This window comes from Laccaria bicolor, genomic scaffold (genome assembly GCF_000143565.1).
Source record: "Laccaria bicolor S238N-H82 LACBIscaffold_8 genomic scaffold, whole genome shotgun sequence".
Taxonomy (NCBI): domain Eukaryota; kingdom Fungi; phylum Basidiomycota; class Agaricomycetes; order Agaricales; family Hydnangiaceae; genus Laccaria; species Laccaria bicolor.
In genome coordinates this window covers 660,356-685,490 of record NW_001889879.1, presented here as the reverse complement: position 1 = coordinate 685,490, position 25,135 = coordinate 660,356, and the positions used below count along the sequence as shown (strand labels likewise).

General features: G+C 49.6%; 8 protein-coding genes and 1 pseudogene across 9 annotated transcripts; 5 read left to right on the top strand and 4 right to left on the bottom strand.

Annotated features, from left to right (window-relative positions):
• Nucleotides 1-103: 103 nt before the first annotated feature.
• Nucleotides 104-1,897, top strand: LACBIDRAFT_325676 (uncharacterized protein; the record flags this gene model as incomplete). The annotated part of the gene is made up of 9 exons (XM_001879430.1): nt 104-282; nt 316-321; nt 499-525; nt 770-948; nt 1,223-1,388; nt 1,427-1,471; nt 1,641-1,663; nt 1,702-1,764; nt 1,821-1,897. The coding sequence occupies 9 exons, from the start codon at nt 104-106 to the stop codon at nt 1,895-1,897; spliced, it is 765 nt and encodes a 254-aa protein (XP_001879465.1).
• Nucleotides 1,898-3,329: 1,432 nt separating this feature from the next.
• On the top strand, nt 3,330-5,024 carry LACBIDRAFT_325675 (uncharacterized protein; the record flags this gene model as incomplete). Its single annotated transcript, XM_001879429.1, has 5 exons — nt 3,330-3,539; nt 3,591-3,840; nt 3,893-4,402; nt 4,457-4,686; nt 4,719-5,024. 5 exons carry the CDS (start codon nt 3,330-3,332, stop codon nt 5,022-5,024), a joined length of 1,506 nt encoding a protein of 501 aa, XP_001879464.1.
• A 125-nt stretch (nt 5,025-5,149) lies between these two features.
• LACBIDRAFT_318042 (uncharacterized protein) lies at nt 5,150-6,484 on the bottom strand. The gene is made up of 9 exons (XM_001879185.1): nt 6,412-6,484; nt 6,300-6,357; nt 6,194-6,249; nt 6,002-6,143; nt 5,922-5,948; nt 5,781-5,874; nt 5,605-5,725; nt 5,409-5,549; nt 5,150-5,360 (listed from the first exon to the last, which is right to left on the bottom strand). The coding sequence occupies exons 1-9, from the start codon at nt 6,469-6,471 to the stop codon at nt 5,193-5,195; spliced, it is 867 nt and encodes a 288-aa protein (XP_001879220.1). The 5' UTR covers nt 6,472-6,484; the 3' UTR covers nt 5,150-5,192.
• A 2,888-nt stretch (nt 6,485-9,372) lies between these two features.
• Nucleotides 9,373-11,176, bottom strand: LACBIDRAFT_178594 (uncharacterized protein; the record flags this gene model as incomplete). The annotated part of the gene is made up of 6 exons (XM_001879184.1): nt 10,804-11,176; nt 10,597-10,752; nt 10,463-10,546; nt 9,913-10,406; nt 9,777-9,864; nt 9,373-9,724 (listed from the first exon to the last, which is right to left on the bottom strand). Coding segments are annotated over exons 1-6 (1,458 nt in total), but the record flags the coding sequence as incomplete, so codon positions are not given.
• A 202-nt stretch (nt 11,177-11,378) lies between these two features.
• Nucleotides 11,379-12,558, top strand: LACBIDRAFT_399297 (annotated as a pseudogene; the record flags this gene model as incomplete). The annotated part of the gene is made up of 6 exons: nt 11,379-11,596; nt 11,648-11,844; nt 11,921-12,037; nt 12,101-12,145; nt 12,203-12,304; nt 12,362-12,558. Coding segments are annotated over 6 exons (876 nt in total), but the record flags the coding sequence as incomplete, so codon positions are not given.
• Nucleotides 12,559-12,782: 224 nt separating this feature from the next.
• On the bottom strand, nt 12,783-13,557 carry LACBIDRAFT_318039 (uncharacterized protein; the record flags this gene model as incomplete). Its single annotated transcript, XM_001879183.1, has 6 exons — nt 12,783-12,836; nt 12,890-13,102; nt 13,165-13,326; nt 13,384-13,422; nt 13,469-13,504; nt 13,555-13,557. The coding sequence occupies 6 exons, from the start codon at nt 13,555-13,557 to the stop codon at nt 12,783-12,785; spliced, it is 507 nt and encodes a 168-aa protein (XP_001879218.1).
• Nucleotides 13,558-13,759: 202 nt separating this feature from the next.
• LACBIDRAFT_318038 (guanine nucleotide-binding protein) lies at nt 13,760-15,866 on the top strand (the record flags this gene model as incomplete). The annotated part of the gene is made up of 9 exons (XM_001879428.1): nt 13,760-13,951; nt 14,003-14,751; nt 14,803-14,855; nt 14,910-15,103; nt 15,271-15,379; nt 15,444-15,498; nt 15,548-15,680; nt 15,733-15,766; nt 15,817-15,866. 9 exons carry the CDS (start codon nt 13,760-13,762, stop codon nt 15,864-15,866), a joined length of 1,569 nt encoding a protein of 522 aa, XP_001879463.1.
• Nucleotides 15,867-15,954: 88 nt separating this feature from the next.
• LACBIDRAFT_318037 (uncharacterized protein) lies at nt 15,955-16,248 on the top strand (the record flags this gene model as incomplete). The annotated part of the gene is made up of 2 exons (XM_001879427.1): nt 15,955-16,016; nt 16,077-16,248. 2 exons carry the CDS (start codon nt 15,955-15,957, stop codon nt 16,192-16,194), a joined length of 180 nt encoding a protein of 59 aa, XP_001879462.1. The 3' UTR covers nt 16,195-16,248.
• A 192-nt stretch (nt 16,249-16,440) lies between these two features.
• On the bottom strand, nt 16,441-17,346 carry LACBIDRAFT_318036 (uncharacterized protein; the record flags this gene model as incomplete). Its single annotated transcript, XM_001879182.1, has 2 exons — nt 16,441-16,712; nt 16,767-17,346. 2 exons carry the CDS (start codon nt 17,344-17,346, stop codon nt 16,441-16,443), a joined length of 852 nt encoding a protein of 283 aa, XP_001879217.1.
• Between the last annotated feature and the right edge of the window lie 7,789 nt (nt 17,347-25,135).

Genomic DNA, 25,135 nt, shown 5'->3' with positions numbered 1-25,135 from the left:
TCCTGCAGCACAAAGGGCACCTGCCCTTGCTTGTTTCAGTGGCTTATTTGCTTTTCCTGCATCCTTTCGGTGATTGCCCAGCTAGCCTGAACAAATTTTTGCGATGGTTGCTTCAGGACTTCGCCGCGCTCAAATTGGAGAAGCGAAGGGGAAAATCTACGAATCTGAAAATGATCCAGTTGGAACGCCGCAGCCTGAGCCCATGCCTTATCTAGGCCGAGGCGCTGCCCAAATACGGTTGACGGTGGATGACATGAAGCGCTGGACCCACAATGTCGTAAGGTGCGCACGCCTCAAGGCTACGAACCTATACAGTGACTCGTGAGTGCTGCGCCTGTGCTCAATTCTAATACGCAAATGATAGACTTCATATCCTTTCCCATCCCCTGCGTCATTTGACCTCACCTTTTTGAAATTTCCGCAACTTCTTCTCAAGCAAATGCCCCTGCTGAACTGTGTCTCACGAAACAATTCCCAGAACCCTTTCCTCCAATTCAGTATTATGCACCCTCACGATCACAAAAGGTACGCCCTCTGCAGCGCCGTCACACGTGGACAAATGATCACCGGTCAAAATGGCGGCCCTGATGACGGTTATTGCCATGTTCTTCGCGGGATGTCTGAACCACCTCAAGCCAGCCTCACGATTGAGTTCGCTTTGGCTTGCTTATCACACCATCTGGTTCGGGTTGCTTCGAACTTCGAACTTTTACTGGCAGTGAACGCTTCAAACATTGGCGCGGACGCAACTGTCTCATATATCCGCTAGACGATCCTATTCTTCGAACATACCCACCAAATTCTGCAACTTAAGCGACATGAGGTTTAACAAGCGAAAATTGGCTCTGGATGATGCCCGAACTCACGATCTTAGACTGACCGACATTAACGATGCTGGGATTCTTATCGCCATGCCATCGTGCTCGTCTCTAGTTATCACCTCCTTGGGTACGAAGCTAGCCTAATACTGCGGGAAACCTTACTTTACGGCATCGGAGCTGCAGACTACTTGATCGACAGTTGGAATGTGCCGAGGCTATCCCAAAAGTCATCGCTTGCTCCTGCATTGATCCATTCATCGTTTTAGGATCTCCGACGCGTCACTAAGCGTTAGATTACAGTGAAAAAGGACATATGAGGACCTCGAGGTTTGCGCATTTTTTTCGCAAGTCGCAGGAGCCGCCCCAGGATGCGGAGTGTTCTTTATCTATCCGATGCGCAGACTCAATTAGCAAGAGGATACGAACGTGCGGTATTTATCCCGGTGATACATACCCACTGGAATGTGCCGCTACCCGTGTCGGCAGTGGTGAAGACCTTCCCTCGGCCAAACGAAAACGATCGACCTTGGTCATTCTTGTTCAAACTCCTCAATTACACCTTGCAAGGTCATTAACGGACAGTCGGGGATAAACAACTTGTCCAGTGTCAATCTAGAGAAATTAAAGCGTGCAAGGACAGTCGCTTCCTTGTAAGCATGTATGACCCGTTTGTCTTTATTGTTTTACAAAGCCAAAAACTTTGTTGATTTGGCACTAAGCTTTTTGGTATGATAACAGCATGCCTAAGCTTTGCCCAACGACTTGTGCTCTAAACTTGTCTACAAACGGCTAAATGTCGTCGTTTGATTGTTCTTGTAGGACTCAAGACGTTGAACTCGATTGTCAGGTGGCCTTCGTGAAAATCCCATACGCCCCGAAGCCACCGCCTCCGCCTGTCTCCGCTCGGATCTTTACCAGCAGTCTGTCAACGTCGAGTTTTGGAGTGAGTGCGGATACCGGGCTGTTCACTAATTCACTCCTGGCGTACTTTCCGGCAAGTTTCAATGTACCGTGGACCCTACACGCCCCCCGCTATCGCTTATCCATCAGATCCCGCCAACGCATTGCTTGACTAGACGCCCGGGTCGGTGTGCCACTTCTCCACGTTTTCTTGATGCGTAACGGCATTCTTACCGTTGTCTTAGCGTGCTGTCAATCCCGTCACAAAACACCTTCGCTTCAACATCCAGTTCTGTCCCTGTGACTAAGAAAACACCTGGCGTTTAGTCGCGTGATGACGGAGACCTTGCTCGCCTGCTGTTTGCAACAACTATGAACTCGGATCCTCTTCGTATCTCTCCCAATTGTGGTTTTCTTGGGAACTTCGGCAACCCAAAGTTCCTGTCTTCCGTCGGAACATACAACCAATTCAAATACCTTCTCTATAACCAGAGCCTGAACTCCTAACAAATTACTTGGAGAAGGCCGACTTGCTCGTGTGACATGTTCAAACACTCTGGGGTACACCGTATGTCTGCAGCTGGCTACCCTGAGCGGTACTACGTTATGATATCACCTTAGGTCTTTCTCTCTGATGACCGTTTGTCCGAGTCCAGCGCCGTTCAGGGCGAAAGTTTGTGTTTGCATGGGGCCGCAAAACGTATCTTCCTGAGTGTACCAAAAAGTTGGCGCTTTGAACGAGTTCTTTCGGAACGGCGATCATTTCCAGTAGGTCTAGCACGGTCTGTAACCAATAACCGACTGCACCAGACTGCACCGCTCGGTTTTCCGGCTCCACATAACTCGCTCATACATATTTACCATTGAGAGAGCGTCAAGTTTCAACCCATTGTTCAAATGTTTATAGCTGTCTAGTATCTACTCAGTAAATTGAAAAACCGAATATTTGGCAAGTTTGCTGACTGCTCTACAGACGAAGCAAAATTTACTTAGGGTGCAGTGTCAGCAACATATGTATTCGATTAAAGCAACGACTTCAATTCTTTTTTGTATCTTGAACCCCAATGTACTTCCACTAACCGTTTCGAATAATGATGCAGATGCTACACATAACCGTTTCAACCCCCGGTTACATAGAGGGTGGTCTTAGTGGAAACGGAAAGTTAAGTTAACTCGTCCTCAAGGCCTCAGTCATGAAGAGATGTGAGATATGGGGTACAGCCTTCATGCAGAGCTCATGGATCTGGATTAAACCGGTTTGATTGTGTTGACGATCTGTTCCTGATTTCCTAAAGGGGAAATATCACACTCTCGCCCAAAAAGCAATTCTGCCATCGAGGGGATCGGTCACTCGGTCTTCGAGAACTGCTATGAAGATCGACGGCTTGCCCGATCCTCTCAATCTGGCGGACAGGGAAACGTGGTTAAACTGAATCTCAACGTTTTTTTTGTAACAACCCTCGAGATGCCATCGGCACCCTCATTGTTAGGCCCCCCGCCGGGCTCTAATATACCGAGTTTCTTTTAAATGCGGTCGTCAATCAACCTGGACTTCCCAACTTCCTGTCGCACTCCTAGCCACCTCGTCCAAACTTCACATTTGACAATATGTCCTTCGCAGATTGGCATTCTGGAGTCTCCGTCGCCACAACCGACAGCCAACATGGGTTTATTAACATGTCCACCGTGGACGACCTTTCTTACACCCCGTCCGAGGAAGAGAAGTACCGCGACGCTGCCCAAATTGCTGCCACTGGGCGTCGCAGTTGGAAAACCCTTAGAGGAAAGGGCGAAGCGGTTTGGCCACCCAATTTGTTAGTATGATTCGCCACGACCGACTAACCGAAACTGACTCTAATTTTTTTGTAGGGAGGCCGCTCTGATCGAAGGCAAGCCACGCTTTGCATTGGTTTCACGGAGACTGTGACTAACGCCATTTCATTAGCCCTTGAAAAATATCAACCAGAGGGAACGCGGCCGAACAAACTTCTTGGTCGCTTTCCGATGCGGAATCGCTTTATTTCGGATTATATTTTTGAGGTTACTGGCAAGCAGAGGACCCCTAAACAAGTAGGGAGTCGCCTTCAGCAGATGCGAGATACTTGTAAAGGCGGACCCAGTATGTCTAACTCCCCCTGGTTTCATCATTATTGGCTCACAAGTCATGTCAGTAATGGAGTTAATCTCCCGTCGATTTTCGTCCGCAGAAGCCGAGACTATGACAGAATCCTCTGGAACCGCGTCGGAGGGCAGTCGTCACGCCTCTCAAACTCCTTACGAGAATTCCTCTTCCAGGGATCACCCCACCGTTGTTTATGTCGAAATCTCCGTTCAACCCTCAATGTCTCCCGTTCCGACAATTCACTTCATTTCGAACGACATCGCAAACCCCCTCGTCGTCTGTTTGGCCCCTTCGGCTGTCCCGGCTTATCAAGGACACAGCGTCTCTCGTAATTCCCGAGGCTCTGTGCTGCGCACCTTATTAAACACTGTCGAATTTGCGTCGCCCTGCGCTCTTACCCTGCGCTCGGTTTTTGATGTTTACCGCGATGGTTCGCACTCACCGATCCACACGGAGGACGTTCCACTCAAGTGCGTTTCATCACCGGTGCAAAGTTCTGGATGGCTTTACAGCGCCGAAATTACCCCGGCCTTTTGGAAAACGCTCTGCGAGAAAAAAGGTAGATAATATCTTCCCCTCGATTTATTTTTCTGACGAGTACCCGCCTTACCAGACCCGACGCGGTACACGATCCTGCAGCGACTGACCCCAATTCAATCGTGCCGAACCCCGAGCATCGCCTGCCGCTCCTCTGCTCCTCCAGAATTGGCTCCATCCTCTCAAGAAATTTCCATAGTATATCACTTCGATGTTGTCGACGAACCTGAAGTTAAGGTTCTCGATAACTCATCCTATTATCAGTCCACAAGCCCCCGTAACGATGTGAGAATTCTTCTTCTCCGGGTTAGTTAATCGTTCTGATCATTTAAATCTAGTTCGTCCCCTCCCAACAACATTCATCGGCGGACTACCGTCAATGGGATTCGGGCAGGGAGCATACAGCAGACTGGTCGTATCACCAGACTCAACCCGCGGACCAGCATTATTCCACTTCAATGTCAACGGCTCCCCGATACACCCAAAACGACTACGCCTATGATCACCAACATAGTCATATGTCGGCCGATTCCTCGTTCAAATACGGGACATCCCAACACGAAACTGGTTATGGTGTACCAGGAATCAGTTCTTGGCCTAACCAGCACGCACAAGTGCCCTCTCTCCACTATGCCTATTCATAGCTAGTTTGAACTCGTATTCAATCTGCTCCTTATGTTTCTTCTTCCTCTTAGGACTCGTGGATTATGGATTGTTGGACACTTACTTAGAAGTCGCGCTATTGACGGGGTCGTTATGTGTATCGATATAGGGAGAGGCTGCGGTTGGCTTGTAGCAAATTCTACTGTACATTAATCATCGTTTGTAATACCAGCTCTTTCTTTACTAGCCGCGCCGTCAGTTGTCTGAAATGCTCGGCCTTCATCTGACTTGTCCATATTCTTCTTGCTTGCAATCTCAGCGACGTTGAATTTTTGCAAGCGGTAGTAATCTTCTACGATAGAGATGCCACAGACACTCTGCAAATAATTAAATTGAGCGGGAATGAGGGAGTAATATTGCCCTACCTTGAAAACCTCGACGAGAACGAAGATTTCTGGATTAGCCAAGGAAACATTGTGACCTTCCGGGATACATTGAGCGACATGTTGGATGAGAGCCTGGCGTGGTATTGTCGTGTGGTTCCTCATTCGCAATTCAATTTTGTACTGGATATTGACGATTTCGATCAGAGAGAAAATCCAAAAAGTGAGACAGAAATACCGTAAACTTTCTTTCCCCATGTTTGTCGAAGAAAGGCTGGAATACCGTGCGACACAGTGCGTCAATTTCAGGAAGGTTAGCGACACAATTTCCTGACACTGGAACGAGGCGATGAGTATATCTGTATGGTGAGTAGTCAAACGTACAAAGGTCAGGAAAGAGGCGGCAAAGCGAACCTTGTTCGAGATACACCCGTTGTTTCAACGCTCTTAATAAACTTGACCACAAGCTCAACAGGATCCACAGGTGGTTTGCACGAGATAAATATTACTGAAACAACAATGAGGAAAGAAGGGCCAGACGGAAATTAAACACACCGCATGGCGTGTTTGTTTGGCAATTTGCTGAGCAAGTATCAGTGAACTCATTTACGGCATGCTGAGGCACCACACAGTACCAAATCTTTGTTCCGTCCTTGGGCGTTTAATCGCAGAGACTTCATTGGCAATCTGAGCCTCTATGCTGACGTTCTTGGATTCAGCGTCAGAATCAGTGTCTCCTGAATCGGCATCCGTTATTGGCCAGATTTCAGAGGCTATCTAGAAAAGAAATGAGCTAGCAGGGCTCATAGAATCTAGATAGGACACACCGATTCGAATACGTCGTATATTTCTCCGACTGCTTTCTTTTCCTTTCCCTTCACGCCTATCCATTCTATGAGTTCTTGGACGTCTGTCGCACTAACCGATACACACAGCTAACCCATACTCCAGGTCCATCGATATGTCGTTTGCCCCAAATGGGGGTGCCATCCTTTCGCGTCAACCAATCAGTAAAACAAATCAGACGGAGAACCGTGCGTCTCACAGAACGATATTTCTTCTTTCTTGTATCGGTTGATGGTGCTTTGTGCTTCGAATTTGACATGGTCAAGATGAGTTGAGTCGCAAGGAATATTGCAAAGTTGCCTCTTTGGGCTCACACGTGATCAGCGTTAATCTTATCTGATTAATTGCCTCCCAAGTCCACATACCTTCAAGCGTCGAACTACAGCTTCAAGCTTCAAGCTTCAGGCTTCAAGATCGGAACTTTGCGGAAGTGTATTACAGATATATTGTTGTTGAATCTTAACGAGTGATGAAAATGCTTTACATGAGGTTTGGGCGATGTATCATTAGCTGTGTAATTAGCTGGAGTCGACAAATTGAAGGTTCCATCGTGTAAGATGCAGGAAACTATTTCAATTTTGATGGATTCTAATTTCTCTCCGACGGCGAGAATTCGAAGAAAGGAGAGATGACAAGCTGAGCTCAATCTCCACCTGTCATCATCGCCTCGGCCAACAGCGAGGGGTCACTCCGAGTTTATGGACGAGTTACTGGTCCCCTTGCACCCCAATTCAAGTGTTCACATCTCCTGGGGGTGTTGTTTGACAAGCGCGATCCCCAACAATGATAGCGCTACAAGTGCAAGGAAAGGCACGCGAAGAACATGAGGTCGCGCTTTAGAAATGCGATGTGCCTACGTTTGATGCAAATTTTCAAGGCCTAACTCCAGAAGGGCGAAGGCTGAAATATCACTGTGATCTTCCTTCCAGCTTATGGCGTTAGATGGCTGGAGCTTAGTGCTGGGTTAGATTGATATCGGCCGGTGTTAGTAACGTTAGATTGGTTTGGGCCCCTGCGCGAGGTTAGATACTTGTGTTAGTAACTGTGAGATACCCCCGTGGGAATATTTTTTCCACACAGTTAATAACGTGTTAATAACATAAATATGGGGTATCTAATATGTTAGAAACATGGTGTGTGTATGTCCATGGTTATTCAATAGGGGAGGAGGGAGCAAATTTATCGTTGTGTTGAGACTATGCTGCTAATATATGTTGAGAGTCAGAAGTTTTTTAGGGGCTGTGCACACCAGGCAAATTCTGTGGCCAAGCAGTGGTCAACCAGCTGCCAACCAGCACAAAAATCAAGCCAATAACCTGACTCTTTATCAGAATTCCCTTTTCAAAAAATCAGGCAAGCCTAACAGTGGACCCTCAAGGTGTGTCGCACAAAAACTACTATTGCCCCCCATACTGATATAGGGTATATCACAGTATATCACATCGCATTTTGGAGCCCCCCTTGTTAGATATGTTACTTACATGTTACTAACGTGTGATATACCCCCATGTTACTAACATCCAAGTAACAAACCCTGCACTACTGGAGCTCGTAACTGACGCCAAGCCCATGAAATTGGCGGAATTTCCGAAGGTCTGCCCTTGAAGGTTCCATTCTTAGGCCTTCATTGCTTCCTTTGTAGGGTTGATAATGATCATGATGAGGGATGCAAAGTACGTCAAGGCGGTGGGTCGAGAATAATTCCACGGAGAGAGCGTATCCCGGCGCGCTCCCGTTGAGGGTTAGTAACTGGCTCAGTTGAGTTGCAGATGGGCGAACGGCAGACTGGCTACTCACCAATACAGTCGACTTTCAGAAAATAGCTAGGTAGAAATTTATCAATGGTTAAAACCATCAGTTGTTCATTGGCAACACATCGAGATGTGTAGCAAAAATGTTGCCACGTACCCGGATTGAACGAATGACCTTCTCATTACAAGTGAGACGCGCTACCACTACGCCAACGCGGCTTGTTTCGTAGCATTTTGAACGGGGTCATATATTGAGGGCGGATGCGCACCTTTATGCTTCAAGCTGCGATGGCCGCCTTTACGTGTTACTTACGTCTCAAGCCGAGGAATTTGTGGGGAAAGTTTGAAGTTTAATGCCACTATCAAGGGCGCCTCAGCCCCGGGAAGCCCGATTGCATATTTTTGGCTGTGGAAGAAAGGTCTCCTCTTTTATTGAAGAATTTAAAGCAGTCACGTAACTTACAAGATCTACGAATGAATTTGATTTCAAGGCAAGTCTACCTAGCCGGGAAGTCCGATTGCGATAGACACTCGGGCTGTTCAAGAAAGGTCCCCGCTTCAATTGAAGTTGATTTAGCGCAATTCCGTACCATCGCGCTCGATTGAAGGGCGGAGCACTCCGATCCATTACATATACAAATCTTCGAGCTGGACCTTCTGGGACAACCCTGAAAGACGGCGAAGTTATTTAGATTTTAAATGAGGGTTGACGAGCCTGAAAGACAACAAACATAGGGAGAATTCTCCCATTAAGCAACAACGCTCTATGAGGGTAGGGGGAAAGTAGTGAGCGTCGGCTTAAATACATGTGTACGTGTATCTGGCGGTAACCGTTGGTCTTTTGAGAGACTGGCAATGAAAGACGAAGACAGGGATGAACGTCGGCTCAAACACTTGTTCTGGCGGTGACCGTTAGGATTTGAAGAAACTGGAATTTAAAGACGAATCCGCAAGAAATGAAGGTGTTTTTGCATTGTAGGCTTCTAGAAAGCCAGGCGAGCTGAACTATGAGAACAGCTGCGTTAGTTTGCCTTCAATACGAGCCGGAATTTTACGAAAGCGGGGATGTTCGCTGTTGCAGGCTTCCAGAAAGCCAGGCGAGGTGTATCATGAGAACTGCACTAGTTTGCATTCAATACGATGCAGGCTCACAAAGGCGAAGTAGTGGCGGGGTTGCCAGTGTTGTTTCAACCATGAGCGCGCGGAGCAGGGGGGGTTTGACAGTTAGTCCCTGACAGCGCCCACACCCGTTTGCCCATATCAACTTTTCCAAAGGTGTCACGAATGAAAATGCTTCATCATCATACCACACTTGGGTCAATAGTATACACGGGGGGCTCATTCTGAATTCAACAGCACATACACACAACTCACGCCGGCAACGGTGCCTTCCTACTCCTCGGTGGGACTTTTTGCCTATAAAAGTGGGCAGCTATCGCCTCCGTATGGGTCATTGTCAAGTTCGTGATCGGATGCGTGGCGTTCAGTCTGTTCGCGTGACCTCCGACAATCCTGGAGGGACTGGTGCTTTCGTCTTCTGTCCATGACAGGATAGACGTGAAGACACGTTTACGGAGGGCTTCGTTGGGTGTGTCTAAGCAACGGTTAACTGCGTGAACCGTAGAAGGAAGGAAGGGAGTACCTGGAGAGGCTTCCCAAGCGGATTCGACTTTTTGTCGTCGAGCTGTGGAGGGGAATACATGATGTTGTGCCGAGGAAAGGCCGGACAGACAGTACAGGGTATGGTATGCGTCAGCATTCCTGTGCAGTAAGCTGTGAGTGCAACCACCAGGCATAGATCTGGCAAGCTCACTTGGGTGGTTTATCTCGCAGACCCCCTGCAGGATGTTGACCAGCGTACAAGATGTACTCTTGCAATGCTTTCTCATTGTAAAGCCCATCTAAGCATCGTATTAGCGCAAGGAGGGGGACTCAGTCGGCGTGGTCACCATCAATATCATTCCATGGATCATCAGGATCGTCAATCGGAACTTCTTCAGAATCTGCGTTCTGGATCCCCCCAACACCCAAAGCCTCCAGAAGTGCGAATGCACCTCCACACCACCAAGAGTAACATCCATCAACGAGTTTGTTCGTCCGTCCTCTAAAGCCGCCCAGCTCAATCTCGGTCCCTTGCATCTGGACGAGCCAGCGCAAGAGGTTCTTGGTATTTATCGTTGGTTTCGTGGGTTGATCCACGATGTAGGGCTGGAGAAGAACCCAGGACGCCAGAGCACAGAATGTGTACCCTCCATGGGCTTCACCCAGTGGGGGACGTGGAGATGAGAGGAGCTCATCCTTGAGGGTGTATGATGGATGCGAGGCGGAGGCGAAGCCACCTTCGTAGGTTTGGCATGAGGATATGAACTCGGCTGTTCCCGCTACAAGTTCGGGAGTGATAAGGTCGAGGAGGGAGGCCACCACAAGGAGGCAGTAGATACCACTGCAGTTCACGGTTAGCGCTTAGGTCCAAGTATGGATGGATGGCAGGAGACGAACCGAACGTCGACTTCTGCGTGATGTGATACCAAGAATGACCCGTCTTTCTGCTTCAGAGACATGAAAAACTTGTACAACTTCTCTCTGTACTGCTATCGTTAGTATCCATGAAGTAAAATAAGGTAAGGATCCACCGATCGATTTGATCCCAACCCCCACCGGGACCAGGACGGCCGACGATAGCGAGGGAACATACAGCAGCATAAGTAGGCAGTAAATGCGCCGCTTGCTTTGGTCCACCACCAAACCCCCCATCTGGGTGCTGCCACGCCATTATAGTATCAATCGCCCTTGCAAGACCACTGAGCTCATGTTATCCCAGAAACGACGATACAACATACCTCTGCTTGTTCCCTGGATCCAACCCAACCTGCAAGACGCTGAACGCCTGTATAGTCCAGAACATCAGCCACGGCTGGCTCGCATCCTGGCTGGTGTATCGCGTGGGGAACCCTTGCACAAGATTCCGGATGAGGAACTGCATGTGTGCGTTCTTCTGTAGTCCTGGGAGGGGTTCGACGCCATCGGGGATGTGTTTGAGCAGAACGGCCTCCGTTTCCGCCTGGGTTTGCGATGTCAGCGTTGGGAAAGAGTCTGTGGGGGATGGGGATGGAAGGCTGCTCATTGTGGTGGTGATGGTCAAGGGCAAATTGCAATTGTTAGCTGGTAATGTGAAACAAAAGCAGCGAGAACAATAACAGCATCTTCAATGATATTTCTGGCTTAAGAGACGCGACTTGAGAGGATATGAGCGCTGAGCAACTGGTAAGTATGCTGCGGGGAGAACATTTCGTTGGTGTTGTGAACGTATTTGGCAGGGAGCTCAGGTTCAGATATCTCCTTCAGCTTCTGCTTTCATCGTCCCTCAAGCTTATCTCACGTTCTCCATCGCCATTCGTTTGGCTAGATATCACAGCTCACCATGGGCGATCTCGTAGACTCCATGTTAGATCTCATGCGGCGGCTACCGCCAACTCGAACGGAGGAGAACGTCGATGCGCTCGTGCGCATATGTCCAGACTACGCCGACGATCTCCTCGGTAGTGTTGATCAACCTCTGCAACTCAAGACAGATGTAGCTACTGGGAGAGACTACCTCGCTTGCGATTATAATCGTGATGGAGAGAGCTATCGGTACGCTTCTGCTCCAGGATGTCATCTGCAATCGAGCTGATGATGGACTAGGTCACCATGGTCGAATGAATATGACCCTCCACTGGATGACGGTACCGTTCCATCTCCAAAGCTGCGGAAGCTTGAAATTTCGGCGAATGAGGCTTTTGATACCTACCGAGAGATGTATTTCGAAGGGGGAGTGTCTTCTGTATACCTGTGGGATCTCGACGACGGTGGTTTCGCTGGTGTTGTCTTGCTCAAGAAAAGTATGATAATTCCACTCGTTCCATTTTTGATAAATAATCTATTATGATTCGTTTTTTGCTAGCTATGGCCCCGACGACGCCATTTGAGCCCTCTGGGTCATGGGACTCCATTCACGTTTTTGAGACAGCTGAGCGCGGGCGACAGGCGCATTACAAGCTCACATCGACGGTGATGCTCCAGCTTGTAACAAGAAAGGGGTCAGAGGGTGAGGGTAGCCCGCCTATAGCTGCTGACAGAAAAGGTACAGAAAGTTGGAAGCGTAATGGGGAAGTTAGCCTGAGCGGGAGTATGACGCGTCAGGCGAGTTCTATTTCCTCCCTTGTAGGTGGACTGCTGATTCTGATGCTACATGCACAGACTGAACAGGATTGGCCGATTCACGATGGGTCTTCGCACATCACCAACACTGGCAAAATGATCGAGGAGATGGAGATCAAGATGAGAAACCTCCTGCAAGAGGTGAAATCGTCCTTTTACTTTATTTCAAATGACTCTTTCTGATACATTGCGAATCAGGTATATTTTGGCAAGACTCGGGATATCGTTTACGACCTGCGCAGCGTGGATGATCTTGAGAAAGCGCGGAGACAGAAGGAACTACAAAAGGAACTGGTCGGTTTTATCAAACGGTAGCCAAGAAGATGTTGACCTCAGCCGGATACTGGACCTGTATGATACATGCCATAAGTAGTGCTATGATGATGATTATCAACGCAAGATGGTCCTTTCTACAGTGCTCTATCACGGATTTCGCGAGCCGAAATTTGAACGAAACTAGTGTCTTTGCCCCCACGTCGAACGATGGATACGATAGACGTCAGTGTACGTTTAAGATTTCTCGGTTTCGTCTTCTTCCGCGCATCAGAACCACTCGGCTATGGCAATGTGATGATGTATACCGCCAAAAATGGATGTCGATCCGCCTTATAAGGTGACTTTATCGTCCACCAACAAGATCCGCGTCGGCAATCGGGTTCGCGTGTATAGTTACCTATTTTGAAATTGACATGAAACTTGAGGGACAGCGGAAGAAAGAAAACCAACGTGAGTCAATTTGATTTCATTGAGAGGCCTGTTTTTGTTGTTAACTGGTACGCGTTCCATAGCGTCCAATGTTGAATCTGCGCCATCTATCACTTTGCCTAGGATGGTGTATTTGCCGTCGAGATGGGGTTGCTTCGCGTATGTGATGAAGAATTGAGACTTGTTGGTGTCTGGGCCAGAATTGGCCATTGCCACGACACCGCGGGCGTTAAACTGGGGACAAAAGAGGATCAGGATGCAAGAACAATGGATGAGAAAGTGGAAAGGGAACCGACTTTGAGAGTGGATCTGATCTCATCTGCAAATGGGGCACCCCAAATGCTCTGACCGCCCTTACCCGAACCGGCTGGGTCACCCGTCTGAATCATGAATCCCCGGATGTTGCGATGGAAAATACAACCATCGTAATAGTTGGACGCGCAAAGCACAAGAAAGTTCTGGATTTCGTAGTTAGTAATGTCGATCGTCAGGAGTTGTGGGCGAAGTTGAAACACCTCTGCTGCCTTGGGCACTGCCTCGCAGAAAAGTTCAAGCTGTAAAGACGATAAATATGATGCTTTGAAGATGTATTTAACGCACCTTTATTTCCCCGTGTGTCGTATGGAGGGTTACGGACTAGAAGATGTTATCAGTGGCCTTGTGTTGATGATGTAGGAAAGAAATACCATTTCGACGGTTCATCGACGTGTGACAGGTGGTAAACCCTGATGTGACGTTGTTACTGACGGCTGTGACGTTCTCACGTCACTTTCGTTGATGCAACAAAATAGCCCAGTGAAACTCAATGCAATGCATTTAAATTTCCTGCTCAACAGGCCGACTTCTTTTCTTTCTTCATAACCACCACCATCGCCTCCGCCCACTCGACTAATGCGCACGCCGTCGCTCTACAGCCAGGATGATCCCATCTCCGCCGCCCTCAAACCTTCACCCATGGAGACGGAGGCAGAGCGTACGTCCCGTCTGTACACAGAAGCCGAGGCCAAACGGGTTTCTGAGCAAATCGACGACGACCTGCGGGAGGAGAGGGAGCGATTGAAGAAGAAGAAGGGCGACGTCAAGGTCAGTGCGCTTTACAATTATGCGCCGCATATACTCATCCTGCGCTGCTAGCTTCTTCTCCTTGGGCAAGCCGAGAGCGGGAAATCGACGCTGCAGAAACAGTTCCAGCTCATGTATAAACCCACTTCGATGGATCAAGAACGCGCATCTTGGACAGCGGTCATCTACTTCAACGTCGTTCATTCATTAAAACACATCCTAGCTACGCTTGAAGCTTGGGACGACACTCTCGACGAAGACGCCGAGGCGCAACCTACATCGACGGACGATTCACAGTCTATCATACCAAAGAAGGCTCGCGGGAACGGTATCGCAGATCAGCCGTCACCATCTACTTCTCTCTTGACCGGCAGCATCATCCAAGGATCACCAAGTTCCCTGATGCCGTCGGAGGCCGGCGGCTCCCACTCCCATTCGATGAAAGAGGGCGGCGCCCTTCAGATAGCCAACCTTCGACGCAGGTTGTCCCCATTGGTAGCTGCGGACGCGCAGCTCGCGGACAGACTCAGTGGTGGAATCTCGGTGTCCGGTTCTGGTAAGGGCGGCGTCTTTGTGCGGAGTGGTTGGCAGGCCCGTACCATCGAGAATGCTCTCGGAAGGATCAAACAAAAACGCCCTTCGGCCGAAAGCGAAAAGAAGACTCGTGAGATTGAACCCCAGGAACCGCAGGACCCTTTGGTTCAGGACGTTGGGCGAATGCTGGAGCTCTCCGTTCAGGATATCCGGGAGTTGTGGCATCATCCCACTGTCAAGGGGTTAATCGCTAAACGGAAACTGAAACTTGATGAGTGGTCCGAGTTGTACGTCGCCTAACTTGGTCTCTCGTATTCTATGCTGATCTTGTTTCTTAGTTTCCTGAAGAACATCACGCGTGTCGCATCGCCGGACTACGTCCCAAGTATAGGTAACGTAGTTATTCTTGCTGTTTATCGCGCATATATTCACCTTATCCCGCCAGATGACATCCTCCATGCTCGTATCCAAACTATGGGAGTCGCTGAACACATCTTTGATGTGAACATCCACGGGAAATCTGTGACCTGGCATCTATTTGACGTAGGTGGTGCTCGAGGACAGAGACACTCGTGGGTGCCATACTTCGATGATGCGAACGCTATCATTTTTGTTGCTCCCGTGAGCGCATTTGATCAGGCGAGTCTCTTTCCCTTCCCTTGGCGTCAGCCGCATCCTCCATTTCTATCACTGTCTTTTGAAACGTGGCAACCACCAGCGTGCTTCTCTGTTTCGTTTTGTGGTTCCTTTCTCAACTCTCATTTTTCGGCCACGTTGTTGGTAACCATGCTAACAAATCCATTTAGTATCTCGAAGAAGACCCTCGGACGAACAGGATAGACGACTCTTTGCAATTATTCACGCAAATATGTTCGAACGCCCTGCTGAAGAACGTTCACTTGGTCCTTTTCCTGAGTGCGTAGATGCGCTGGGGTTCTTTTAACGTTGCTTTGTGCTCATTCATCACAACTTTTTACAGATAAGACGGATCTGCTCAAGGCGAAGCTCGACACCGGACTCAAGGTCCGGAAGTAGTGAGTCACCCCGTTTGCAACCAGGTTTTTATCACTCACCCCTCATCAGCATCACATCCTTCGGCGATCGGTCCAACGATTACGAGACCGTCGTTCAATACTTCCGTGCTCATTTCCTGCAGGTTCATAGACGAAACAATGAGAATCGTCGGGTGCTGTATACTCATTTTACGAGTGTAGTGGTGAGTTATCTTTCGGCGAAATCTTGAAAACTTGCTCATATTTGACGTCAAGGACACAAAGGCGACGCAGCGTATCATTGGAAACGGTAGGCTCCATTGCAGCGCCTTGGATTGTTTTGCTGACCGTCTTGTTTAGTTCGCGACTCAATCTTCCGAGGTTACCTCCAGTCTGCAGCCCTCGTTTGATCTGCTTTTGCTTTCTTGTGCTAGATCCCACTGCTCTCGTCGCATCTCCATCATTGATCGTTGTATTCACTCTGATATCCTGGCTACTATGCCCGTCGCATCAAGATTCGCATTCTCATTCCCAACAATCCCGCCATATTATATCCCCTTGCAATGTCCTCCCTAATCCTTAATTCTTCTGAAACCTCTAACCCTACACACATCTAAAAGGTTTATTGACCGCTACTCTTGCCGATTTTCCCCTCCCGTGATCATGATCATGACCATGTACCACACTCTCCTCCATACCTCATCTTCTGTTGTCCGCATCCCCCAAGAAAATGTATAAACTACACACGCTGTCCCTTCTCCGCGCTCTGATCCCGACTACGTTTTTATTGTCGTATTATACAATGCTGTATGTGTAATTAATTGGTGATGATAGTCCATTTTTTGCTCGCCCATGCATTACGGACCGCGACCTATTGACTCCTAACTATGTGGTGATTCTTTGCAAAAAAAGTGTGTCATCGGGGTTTTTGTCGTAGAAATGGAGATATGGTCCTGTTTCAGAGCTTGCTGATATCATATCCTATCAGATTATTTCTCTCTTCATTTCAATCATCGGAAATTGACAATCTATTTTTATGAGCAGATGATGATTGGGACGGCCCGGGTGAGGCGCAAGAGCATGGTGTTCGAACAGCAATCGAACAGCTACTAGTAGGCATATTGAGTCATACGGACATCGGTAGCTTTGCGATTCCAACAGATTTACAACGGAAATGATAATTGGTAAAATGACCATGATACACTTCGAATTCGAATTGAACCCGGTTACGATTGTTGAACTGCAGCTGCTGGCAGCTGCAATAAAGTCAGCACACCGAGTTGAAAAAACATGAATAGGTAGGCACATACGTTCATGAAGTTCCAAAGCCTTGGCCTCCTCTACAACTTCCATAAAGTTCTCATACCCTTGCTCATCGAGTATATTGAGATCCCACCGATTTTTAGGTATCACATCCACAAGAATTTGCTCCGAATACTTTGCAGCTGGCCGGGGCCTGATAATGCCACAGTGACCATCAGCATTTTCCTTTTCCAGTTCGTAGAAAGAGACGTTGGTGCCAAAGGCACTGATACCGTGCATCTTGTAGGGCGAACTCTCGAACCCTTGGTAGAATCGTTTTCGTATTTGTTCATCGGCTGCAAATCTTGCGTATGTGTTTCCAAGATATTTTGGAGCTTTGGCATTGACGAAGAATATGGTTTCGTCATTTTTCATGACGGATAATGTGACGATGAAATTGTTGGTGTCTCTGTTAGTACTGTAACTGGCGTGGACTTGAATAGCCGGGGGGAGTTGAGGACAGATGAGGTAGCCTTCGTTGATTGGGAAACAGTGGTTGAGGACGCTGTTCCAGGGTCCGTAGAAGACACCTTCGTCCGCTTCTGGACTTATCTTCTCGAAGGCAGCGACTATGTACTGTGGCCACATAGTAAAGCGAGGTGAATGCTGGTGAATGTTCAACGTTCAATGTTCAATTGGAAATAAATCGATTCTCCGATCTAAAACAATATTGCAGAATCTTCTTTTGGTCTATTATTATCTCTGCTTTATGGCGACCGACTCTGGTAGAAAAGGTATACAAAGCTAAAGAATGGATACAAGATAGACACCAGACCGGATATTATCGGTAAAACATTCGGTGAGCCAGCCAGTAAAAGCGGTCCTGCATATACTAGCTTGACGTAACAAGTACCAACCAAGACGCACAATCGCTCCTTGATCTGTTACTCCTACATACGCCTTTGTTCCCACGGTAAAGCCGTGCAAGAATCGAAGAAATATGGAGGGAAACATAGTCAGTAGCAAAGAAAAATACCACAAACCCAAGTCTCCGAGCCCCTACACGGCACAAAAGTACTCCCAACCCGTCCCAGCCCAAACCGCCAAACCGTCACACCAAGTGGGGGGCGCAACGCGTTCCCAATGGTCAAGCCGGCAACTCCGCCCACAAACCCCTTCCATCACAACGACCTCCTTCCTAGAGAATGCAGTGGGAAGAGTAGGGAGAATAGCCCAATCGGTTACCCACACGTCCCCAGCCAAAATCAAGAGCGTGCTAGTAGGCAACAAAAAGAGAGCCCTGGACGCAGAACGCGCAACCACCCCAACCCCACAGTCATACAGCAACGGAACACTAATTACAGGCAGTCAGCAAGATCCGAGCCAACAAAAGAGGTGGGATGAAGACATAGAATCGTCCGGAGACGAAGGGGAAGAAGGAGAAATCGACCAGAACTCCATGCAAACGGACACCTTCAGCAACCTCGCAAACCAGGCCGAAGACCAAGCGATGAACCAAGACGAAAAACTAGATAACCTCTACCTCACCCTAATGGAGGCCGGTAACATTGTCCAGGAGCTGGAAAGCGGCGGAGAACTGGGCGGGGCGAGGGACAGCCAGAAGATCACAGGTTGTATGACGGGACTTAATAACGCTCTACTAAACCAGCCATATGCAGTCATCATAGAACAGCAGTCAGTCCTCATGCAAACAATACACCAGATCAGCATGACAATGACAGTGCTCATCGAGAGAGTCGAAGCAAAAGTAGACGGCATCCAGGAAGAAACTACGTACAACTTCACAGCAACAGCAGAACAGCTCAAGAACCTGGAAGCAGTGGCCGCCGAAACCCAAGCACGCATCCGGGGGTTGGAAGAGAAGGGCGTAGCCACGGGGCCAAGGAACACAGGGACAACGGGCACCACAAGCCACATCAATAACTACGCGACCGGCCCACTGCTCAAACCAAAAGGGAAGGAAACCACCAACCCAGGACCAGCTAGGCAGAGCGAAAACCCAGCAACAGCCCACCACCCTAGCCGTGCTGTCATCCGATTCCTTCCAGACGGAATAAGGGACGACGACCACATGGAACCAGCAATGATCGTCAACACGATAAACGACGCCCTCGCCAACTCGCAGTTGCTCAAGGCCAAACACATCAAGGCAGTGACGGCATCATACAACAACCAAGGTAATCTCATTATCACAACACGCGAAGACCAATGTGCCGCAGACCTCCTGCAGTATGCAGAACTATTCATGCCGCTAATTGACCAGGGTTACCAGACAAACGCCATCGAAGACAAGAGGTGGTTCAAGATCCAAATTGACGGAGTCAGCACACACACCATGATGAGGCATGGGTCAAGGTCCCTCATCACAGCAGAAACGGTCCACGAAGAACTACAAGCATGCAACCCTGCCTACGCACAAGCAATCGACAACATTGTCGCCCCCCCACGGTGGATGCGAACCCGAGAAGAACTAGATGGCACGCTGAGGTCGTCCCTCGTGTTTGCCGTAGATGATGAAGAGGTAGCTAAAGGATTCCTACGACGCAACACGCTGGCAGCGTTCACACGGCACTGCCCACTACGAGCGTATCAGGACAGGCCCCCAGTGAAACAGTGCAGGAACTGCTGGGGTTGGGACCACAAAGCAGACAAGTGCCTGGAGCCAACCAGGTGCAGACTGTGCGCAGGGGAACACAAGGAAGAAGAACACGTCAACGACCCTTCATGCCGGAAGTGCAAGGTGCTTGAGGAGAGCGATGGCATGAACATCGACACGAACCAATGCACACACAACCTACACTGCATCAACTGCTCCACGGTTTCACACATCACTGAAAAAGACCACCCAGCGGACGCAAGAAGGTGTCCCATCCGACTAGAAAAATATGGTACAGCCCGCGCAAATGAACGAAAGGCCCTGAAGACAGACAACCCATGGAAGGTTGCCACTGGTAAAAAGCCTCGCAAACCTAGATCACCGAAGAACCCCACACTAACCTCACAGAAAATCTCACCAGAGCAGCTAGCCTGCCAAAACCAGTTCAGTATTTTTGAAGACATCACCCCAGCTGCCCAAATTGACGAAGATGCCCATTCCCAATGATTATGCAAAACCAAGGGAAAACAACCACTCAACCGATACACGTGGCACAACTAAATGCGCAGAAGAAGAAGAATGCAGTGATCCAGCTCCTGAACAAACACGTCCAAGAATTCGACATCATCATATTACAGGAGCCCGCCTGGGGGTTCATTGGTACTGAGGAAGGCAACGAGGTACAGGGACTGGTTGCACTCCAAGGATGGAACCCGATCGCGCCAACCTCCAACATCACTGGTAACCCCAAGAAACCACGTACACTAACCTATTATCGAACCAGGCCAGACTTCTCTGTCACATTGCGTACTGACATACTAGAAGACAGGGACATACAAGTCCTAGACATCGCACAAGAGGGCCAACCCCTCACAACACTCATCAACATATACAACGACCCGAGACTTGGGCAACTCAGTGCCCTCAATCGTCTCCAGCATGCCAGCCTACCAAGAGACCACCCAGTCATCATCACTGGGGACTTCAACCTCCACCACGACCTGTGGGCAAGAGGGCCAGTAGGGAGCGATGAAGCGAGGATTTCAGGGCCCATAGTGGAGTGGCTGACAGATGAAGGCTACACCATGCTGAATAAAAAAGGTGAGATCACCCACCCCCCACGCAACGCACGCGAAAAAGCGTCCGTAATCGACCTAACGTTTGTAAGCGGACGAGCGGTCATAGAAGGCACAGTCCAAGAGTGGGCCATAGACCCAGACCTCGCCCACGATGCAGATCACCTGGGGATCAAGTTCACAATCGCACACGGGTTGACGGAAATCGACAACCCACTGGACATCAAATACTGTCTGAAAGAGGTAAAACCCGCAGACTGGATCAAGGAGCTGGAGAGTGCCATTGCAAAATCCCATGACGACCTCCAACCACTCCTCCTTGCAGAGCAACTGACCCCAGTCACCCTCAACAGGTGTGCAGATGCCCTAATGGAGGCCATGCAAACGGCCACATCAACCACAGCCAAAATCCGGAAGCCATGCGCCAACGCCAAACCTTGGTGGGACCAGGACCTGGCAGAGGCAGCCGAACGCGTAAATGAGACCAGACGGGAACAAAAGCAACACCACGACATCATCAGCGAGTTCAACGGCGATATCAGAGCCCGGATAAGGAAGGCACGGAACTACTTCAAGAGGCTGTGCAGGATCAAGAAGAGGGATTGGGTCAACGAGAAGCTTCAGCAGGCAACAACAGATGACATCTGGGGATTCCAGAACTGGTCCAAAGGTACACGCAACTACCCTTCCCCACCAATATCGAGAGGAGAAGGCCGGCCCAAAGCAATATCACACCAAGAAAAGTGTGACGCCCTCAGGCAGGAACTCTACCAACCACCACCGCGACTTGAGGACGAACACAACCCAGACCTCCAAAACCCCCAGGAGGACGACCTCCCATATGTAGAGGTTACGGTTGACGAAGTGGGCGAAGCAATCAATGGCACCAGCGCATCATCAGCACCTGGCCACTCACAGATAAACTACCAGGTGGTCAAATGGGCATGGAGGAGCGAAGACGGTAGGAAATACATTGTGCTGCTCATGCGGAAGTGCCTTGAAGCAGGATACCACCCAAAAGCATGGAGGAAGGCCATTGCAGTCGCCCTCAGAAAACCCAACAAACCGGACTACTCAAACCCAAGGGCGTACCGGCTCATCACCCTCTTGGAGTGTCTGGGGAAGATACTAGAGAAAATCGTGGCATGCCGGCTCACATTTTTAGCCGGAAAGCACAACATGGTCCCAGCAAACCAGTTCGGGGGGCGATCCAACAGTTCAACGAACGATGCACTCCTGACCTTCACCAACGACGTACAGTGCGCCTGGAACCATAAGATGGTGACCTCAGCCCTCACGTTCGACATCAAAGGGTACTTCGACTTCGTTAACCACAACCGGCTCCTAACCGAGCTCAGACGGAAACACATTCCCCTGGCATACGTAAAATGGGTAGCCAGCTTCCTCTCCGACCGTGAGGCAGCAATATGTATAGACGGCAAGAGAGGGCAGATGGAACATGTGGTAAACGGCATACCTCAAGGTTCCCCGATCTCACCCATCCTCGCAGCCTTTTACACAGCAGAGCTTCTGGAGAAGTTCCAGCTCAGGGCAACAGTACAAGACCCGAACCCAGACAAGACGACTGAGGTACACCTCATAATGTACGTGGACGACGGCAAGCTCTATGTGTCCTCTCAGTCCCTCGATACCAACATTGCAAAACTAAAGGAAGCGTACAACGAGGCAGAAGTGTGGCTTAAGGGCGCAGGGCTATCTCCAGACTACGCGAAAAGAGAACTTATGCACTACACCAGGAGAAAGAAAGACGGGAGCCCCTCAATAACATTCGACGACGGAGATGGGGAACGCAGAACGGTCAAGCCCGAGTCGACCGTATGGTGGCTGGGAGTCTACTTCGATCGCAAGTTACGGTTCCAAAAACATGCTACCATCCTCGCCGCCCGGGGAGAGAATGCAGTGAGCGGATTAACGATGCTAGCGAACACAATACGCTGCCTGAGCCAAACACACTTACAACACCTTTACCTGGCATGTGTGTTGCCCAAAATACTGTACGCGTGCCCAGTTTGGTGGACAGGCCGTCAATACCAGATAAAACCCTTGGAGAAGGTACAGAGAAGGGCGTTGAGGCTGATATGCGCGGCATTTAGAACCACGCCTATCGAGGCGCTCGAAGTCAAGGCCTCAATCCCACCCATCAGACACCAAGTAAACCTGCACATGAAACGCTGTGCCATCCGATTCAACAAGCTCAGCACCTCCAGCCCAATCATTCAACGTCTCCCGCAGCCATGGAGGAAAGTCGGAGAGAAGACAATGCCCCCACCACTACAGCCCAGACTGAAGAACAACTCAGCCACCAACCGCGCAAGAACAACAAACCTACTTGACATCGCAAAACACACGTGCCACGCCCACGAAAGGATCAACCCCTACCTAGTGGCACCCTGGCGACGAACGAGCTCAAGCTTCAATGGTCAGGTCAAGATTAACGTATGCAAACCAGAAACAAAAGACAAAAAAGAAAAACAGAAACTAGTAGATAGCCACAAAGAAAAATACCAACACCTCGCAGAGAAGAAAGAATGCCTTGTAATATACACGGATGGGTCAATGGTGAAGAAGAAGGGTTTCCCTCAGGTAGGAGCGGGAGCGGTCGGATTCCATGAAGGGGAGGAGGTTTTCGTGGGGAGGATGGGACTGGGGGGGAGAGCAGAGGTATACGATGCAGAAATGGCAGGACTAAAGATGGGAGCAGACCTGGCGACGAAATACATCAAGGACCACCCACAAATAACGAGCGTACACTACTTTGTCGACAACGCGGCGGCGGCAGGGGCCATATTCAATCCAAAACCACAACCAGGGCAGCTATACGCAGTCAAATTCCACCGCAAGATGACCAAGTTCCTGGACAACAGTCCAACCCACACAGTCGAAATTGAGTGGTGCCCAAGCCACTGTAACATCAAGGGCAATGACAGGGCAGACGAAATCGCCAAGGAAGCCACACAACTGGCGTGGAACGCGCCAATCAGCACGTCAAGGGTGTTCGCCCTGTGCAAAGCTAAGGCCTCGACCCAATCCAACTGGGTGCGCGAATGGCAGAGGGCACCACATAAGGGGAGATTCGCAATATCCAACAGAATCCCCCTGTCCCTGAAACCCACCAAACACTTCATCGAACTGAAGGACCAACGCGAAATTTTCGGGCGCCTAGTCCAATGCCGCACAGGACACGCATACACTGGGGAATTCCGGAAACAGTTCTTCCCAGAGAAGAGCACCAACTGCGAGTGTGGGGTAGACCCCCAGTCCCGCGAACACATCATCAGAGACTGCGCACGGTACGAGGACCAACACGACAAACTACGTGAATTCAACTGCGACCTTGCACTCCCAGAGCTCTTAGGCACCCCCAAGGGCATAGCTGCGCTCACCGAGTTCCTAAGGGATTCAGGCGCCTTCACATTCACGGGTACGAAGTACACGCCCAAGGGGCTCCCCTCTTTCCTCGACGAGCCAGAGCCACCTGACATAGATTCGGAGGACGACAACTCAGACGCTGAATAATAACATGCCCACGCTACCCGCACCCACAGACAAACCCTCGCGAGCGCAGAGCGCTCACCCCTGCCCAAGCGCCACATAGGTGCACCAGACCATGACTCCCATCCCTAGGACCCTATACCCCAAACCTTGACTTTCTCTATACCTTACAGCTACACAATGGTCACTAATATCCACTTAAATGGAGGCCCATCGGACATATTCACATCTAAGGGAAGCCTTATGCTTCCCGTGCGTCTTAGTACTAGACTACTTGTTGCACGTAAATCTCGAGAATCCAAAAAAAAAAAAAAAAAAAAAAAAAAAGTACCAACCAAGATATTCAACGTTCACTCTGGGCGAGCCATAGCAGAAGACTACGCAGAGGATGAATGTACCCTCCAAACATGGAGCTCAAGGCGGTGTACTCCAAAGTACAGTGAGGGCTAGTCAGAAGCCATCTCGGGTATTGGGCTTCAAAAGAGATGCCTTCCTTCGTTTCTCGTCTGTGCACTGATGCTGGTTGCTCCTTCTCAAACGATCTTACTCAATCCTCTGATCTCCTTAGCCTTGCAGGCCGCCTGGTGTTGTTGCTCGTGCCGCGAACACCTTGGTCGATTGTGCTCTTGATACTCATCACCAAGCAGACGGACGACTCGTTCTCGATTATGGATGGGCTTGCCAGCTTCAGGGCCTCAGCACCGTAGTGAAGGTCGTTCCTCCATCGAGTGCCCACGCCTCCAGAGTACCTCGTCGTGAAGGTGGCGTCATTCTTGGAGGAGTGAAGGCTCGTTGGTTTGGGTATTGGCACCATTTCTTGAGCGAGTTGGGTGATGGGGAAAAAGTCTCAAGTCTGAGATTCTGGTCCTCCGAGAAAAAATCTGATTTCGCTGCCCAGAGCGTCTCGCCATGGAAGGGACTTCGCCTCCTTTCTGACTTGTATCGCGGGAAATAAGAACGATCCAGGTGAGGAATCGAAAGAACGCTCGAGATAGTCCTGCCTACACGGAAGCCATTGCCATAAACTGGCAGGTTTTCCCTTCGAAGGCGGTAGCCACTCTGCTTTCTTTAATTCAGGAGCAGACTGACCGGTTTCCAGAGGAGTCAAGTTGACCACTTTTCTCCAAACCAAACCCATGAATGTGAAAACCACAGCCCAAGCGGATGCAAGCGAGCATTTGGCTCGGCAGGCGCAGCCTCCGCTTGTGGAAAGCTCATGGTGAGCAGAGGA

Bases quoted from the DNA above. Each gene is read 5' to 3' on its own strand.
- LACBIDRAFT_318042 (XM_001879185.1), bottom strand. From the start codon at position 6,471: ATGTCAAATTCGAAGCACAAAGCACCATCAACCGATACAAGAAAGAAG. The intron at 6,358-6,411 runs GTGAGACGCACG...TTGACGCGAAAG, and splicing joins GAAAGAAGAAATATCGTTCT to GATGGCACCCCCATTTGGGG. The intron at 6,144-6,193 runs GTGTGTCCTATC...TTTCTTTTCTAG, and splicing joins TATACGACGTATTCGAATCG to ATAGCCTCTGAAATCTGGCC.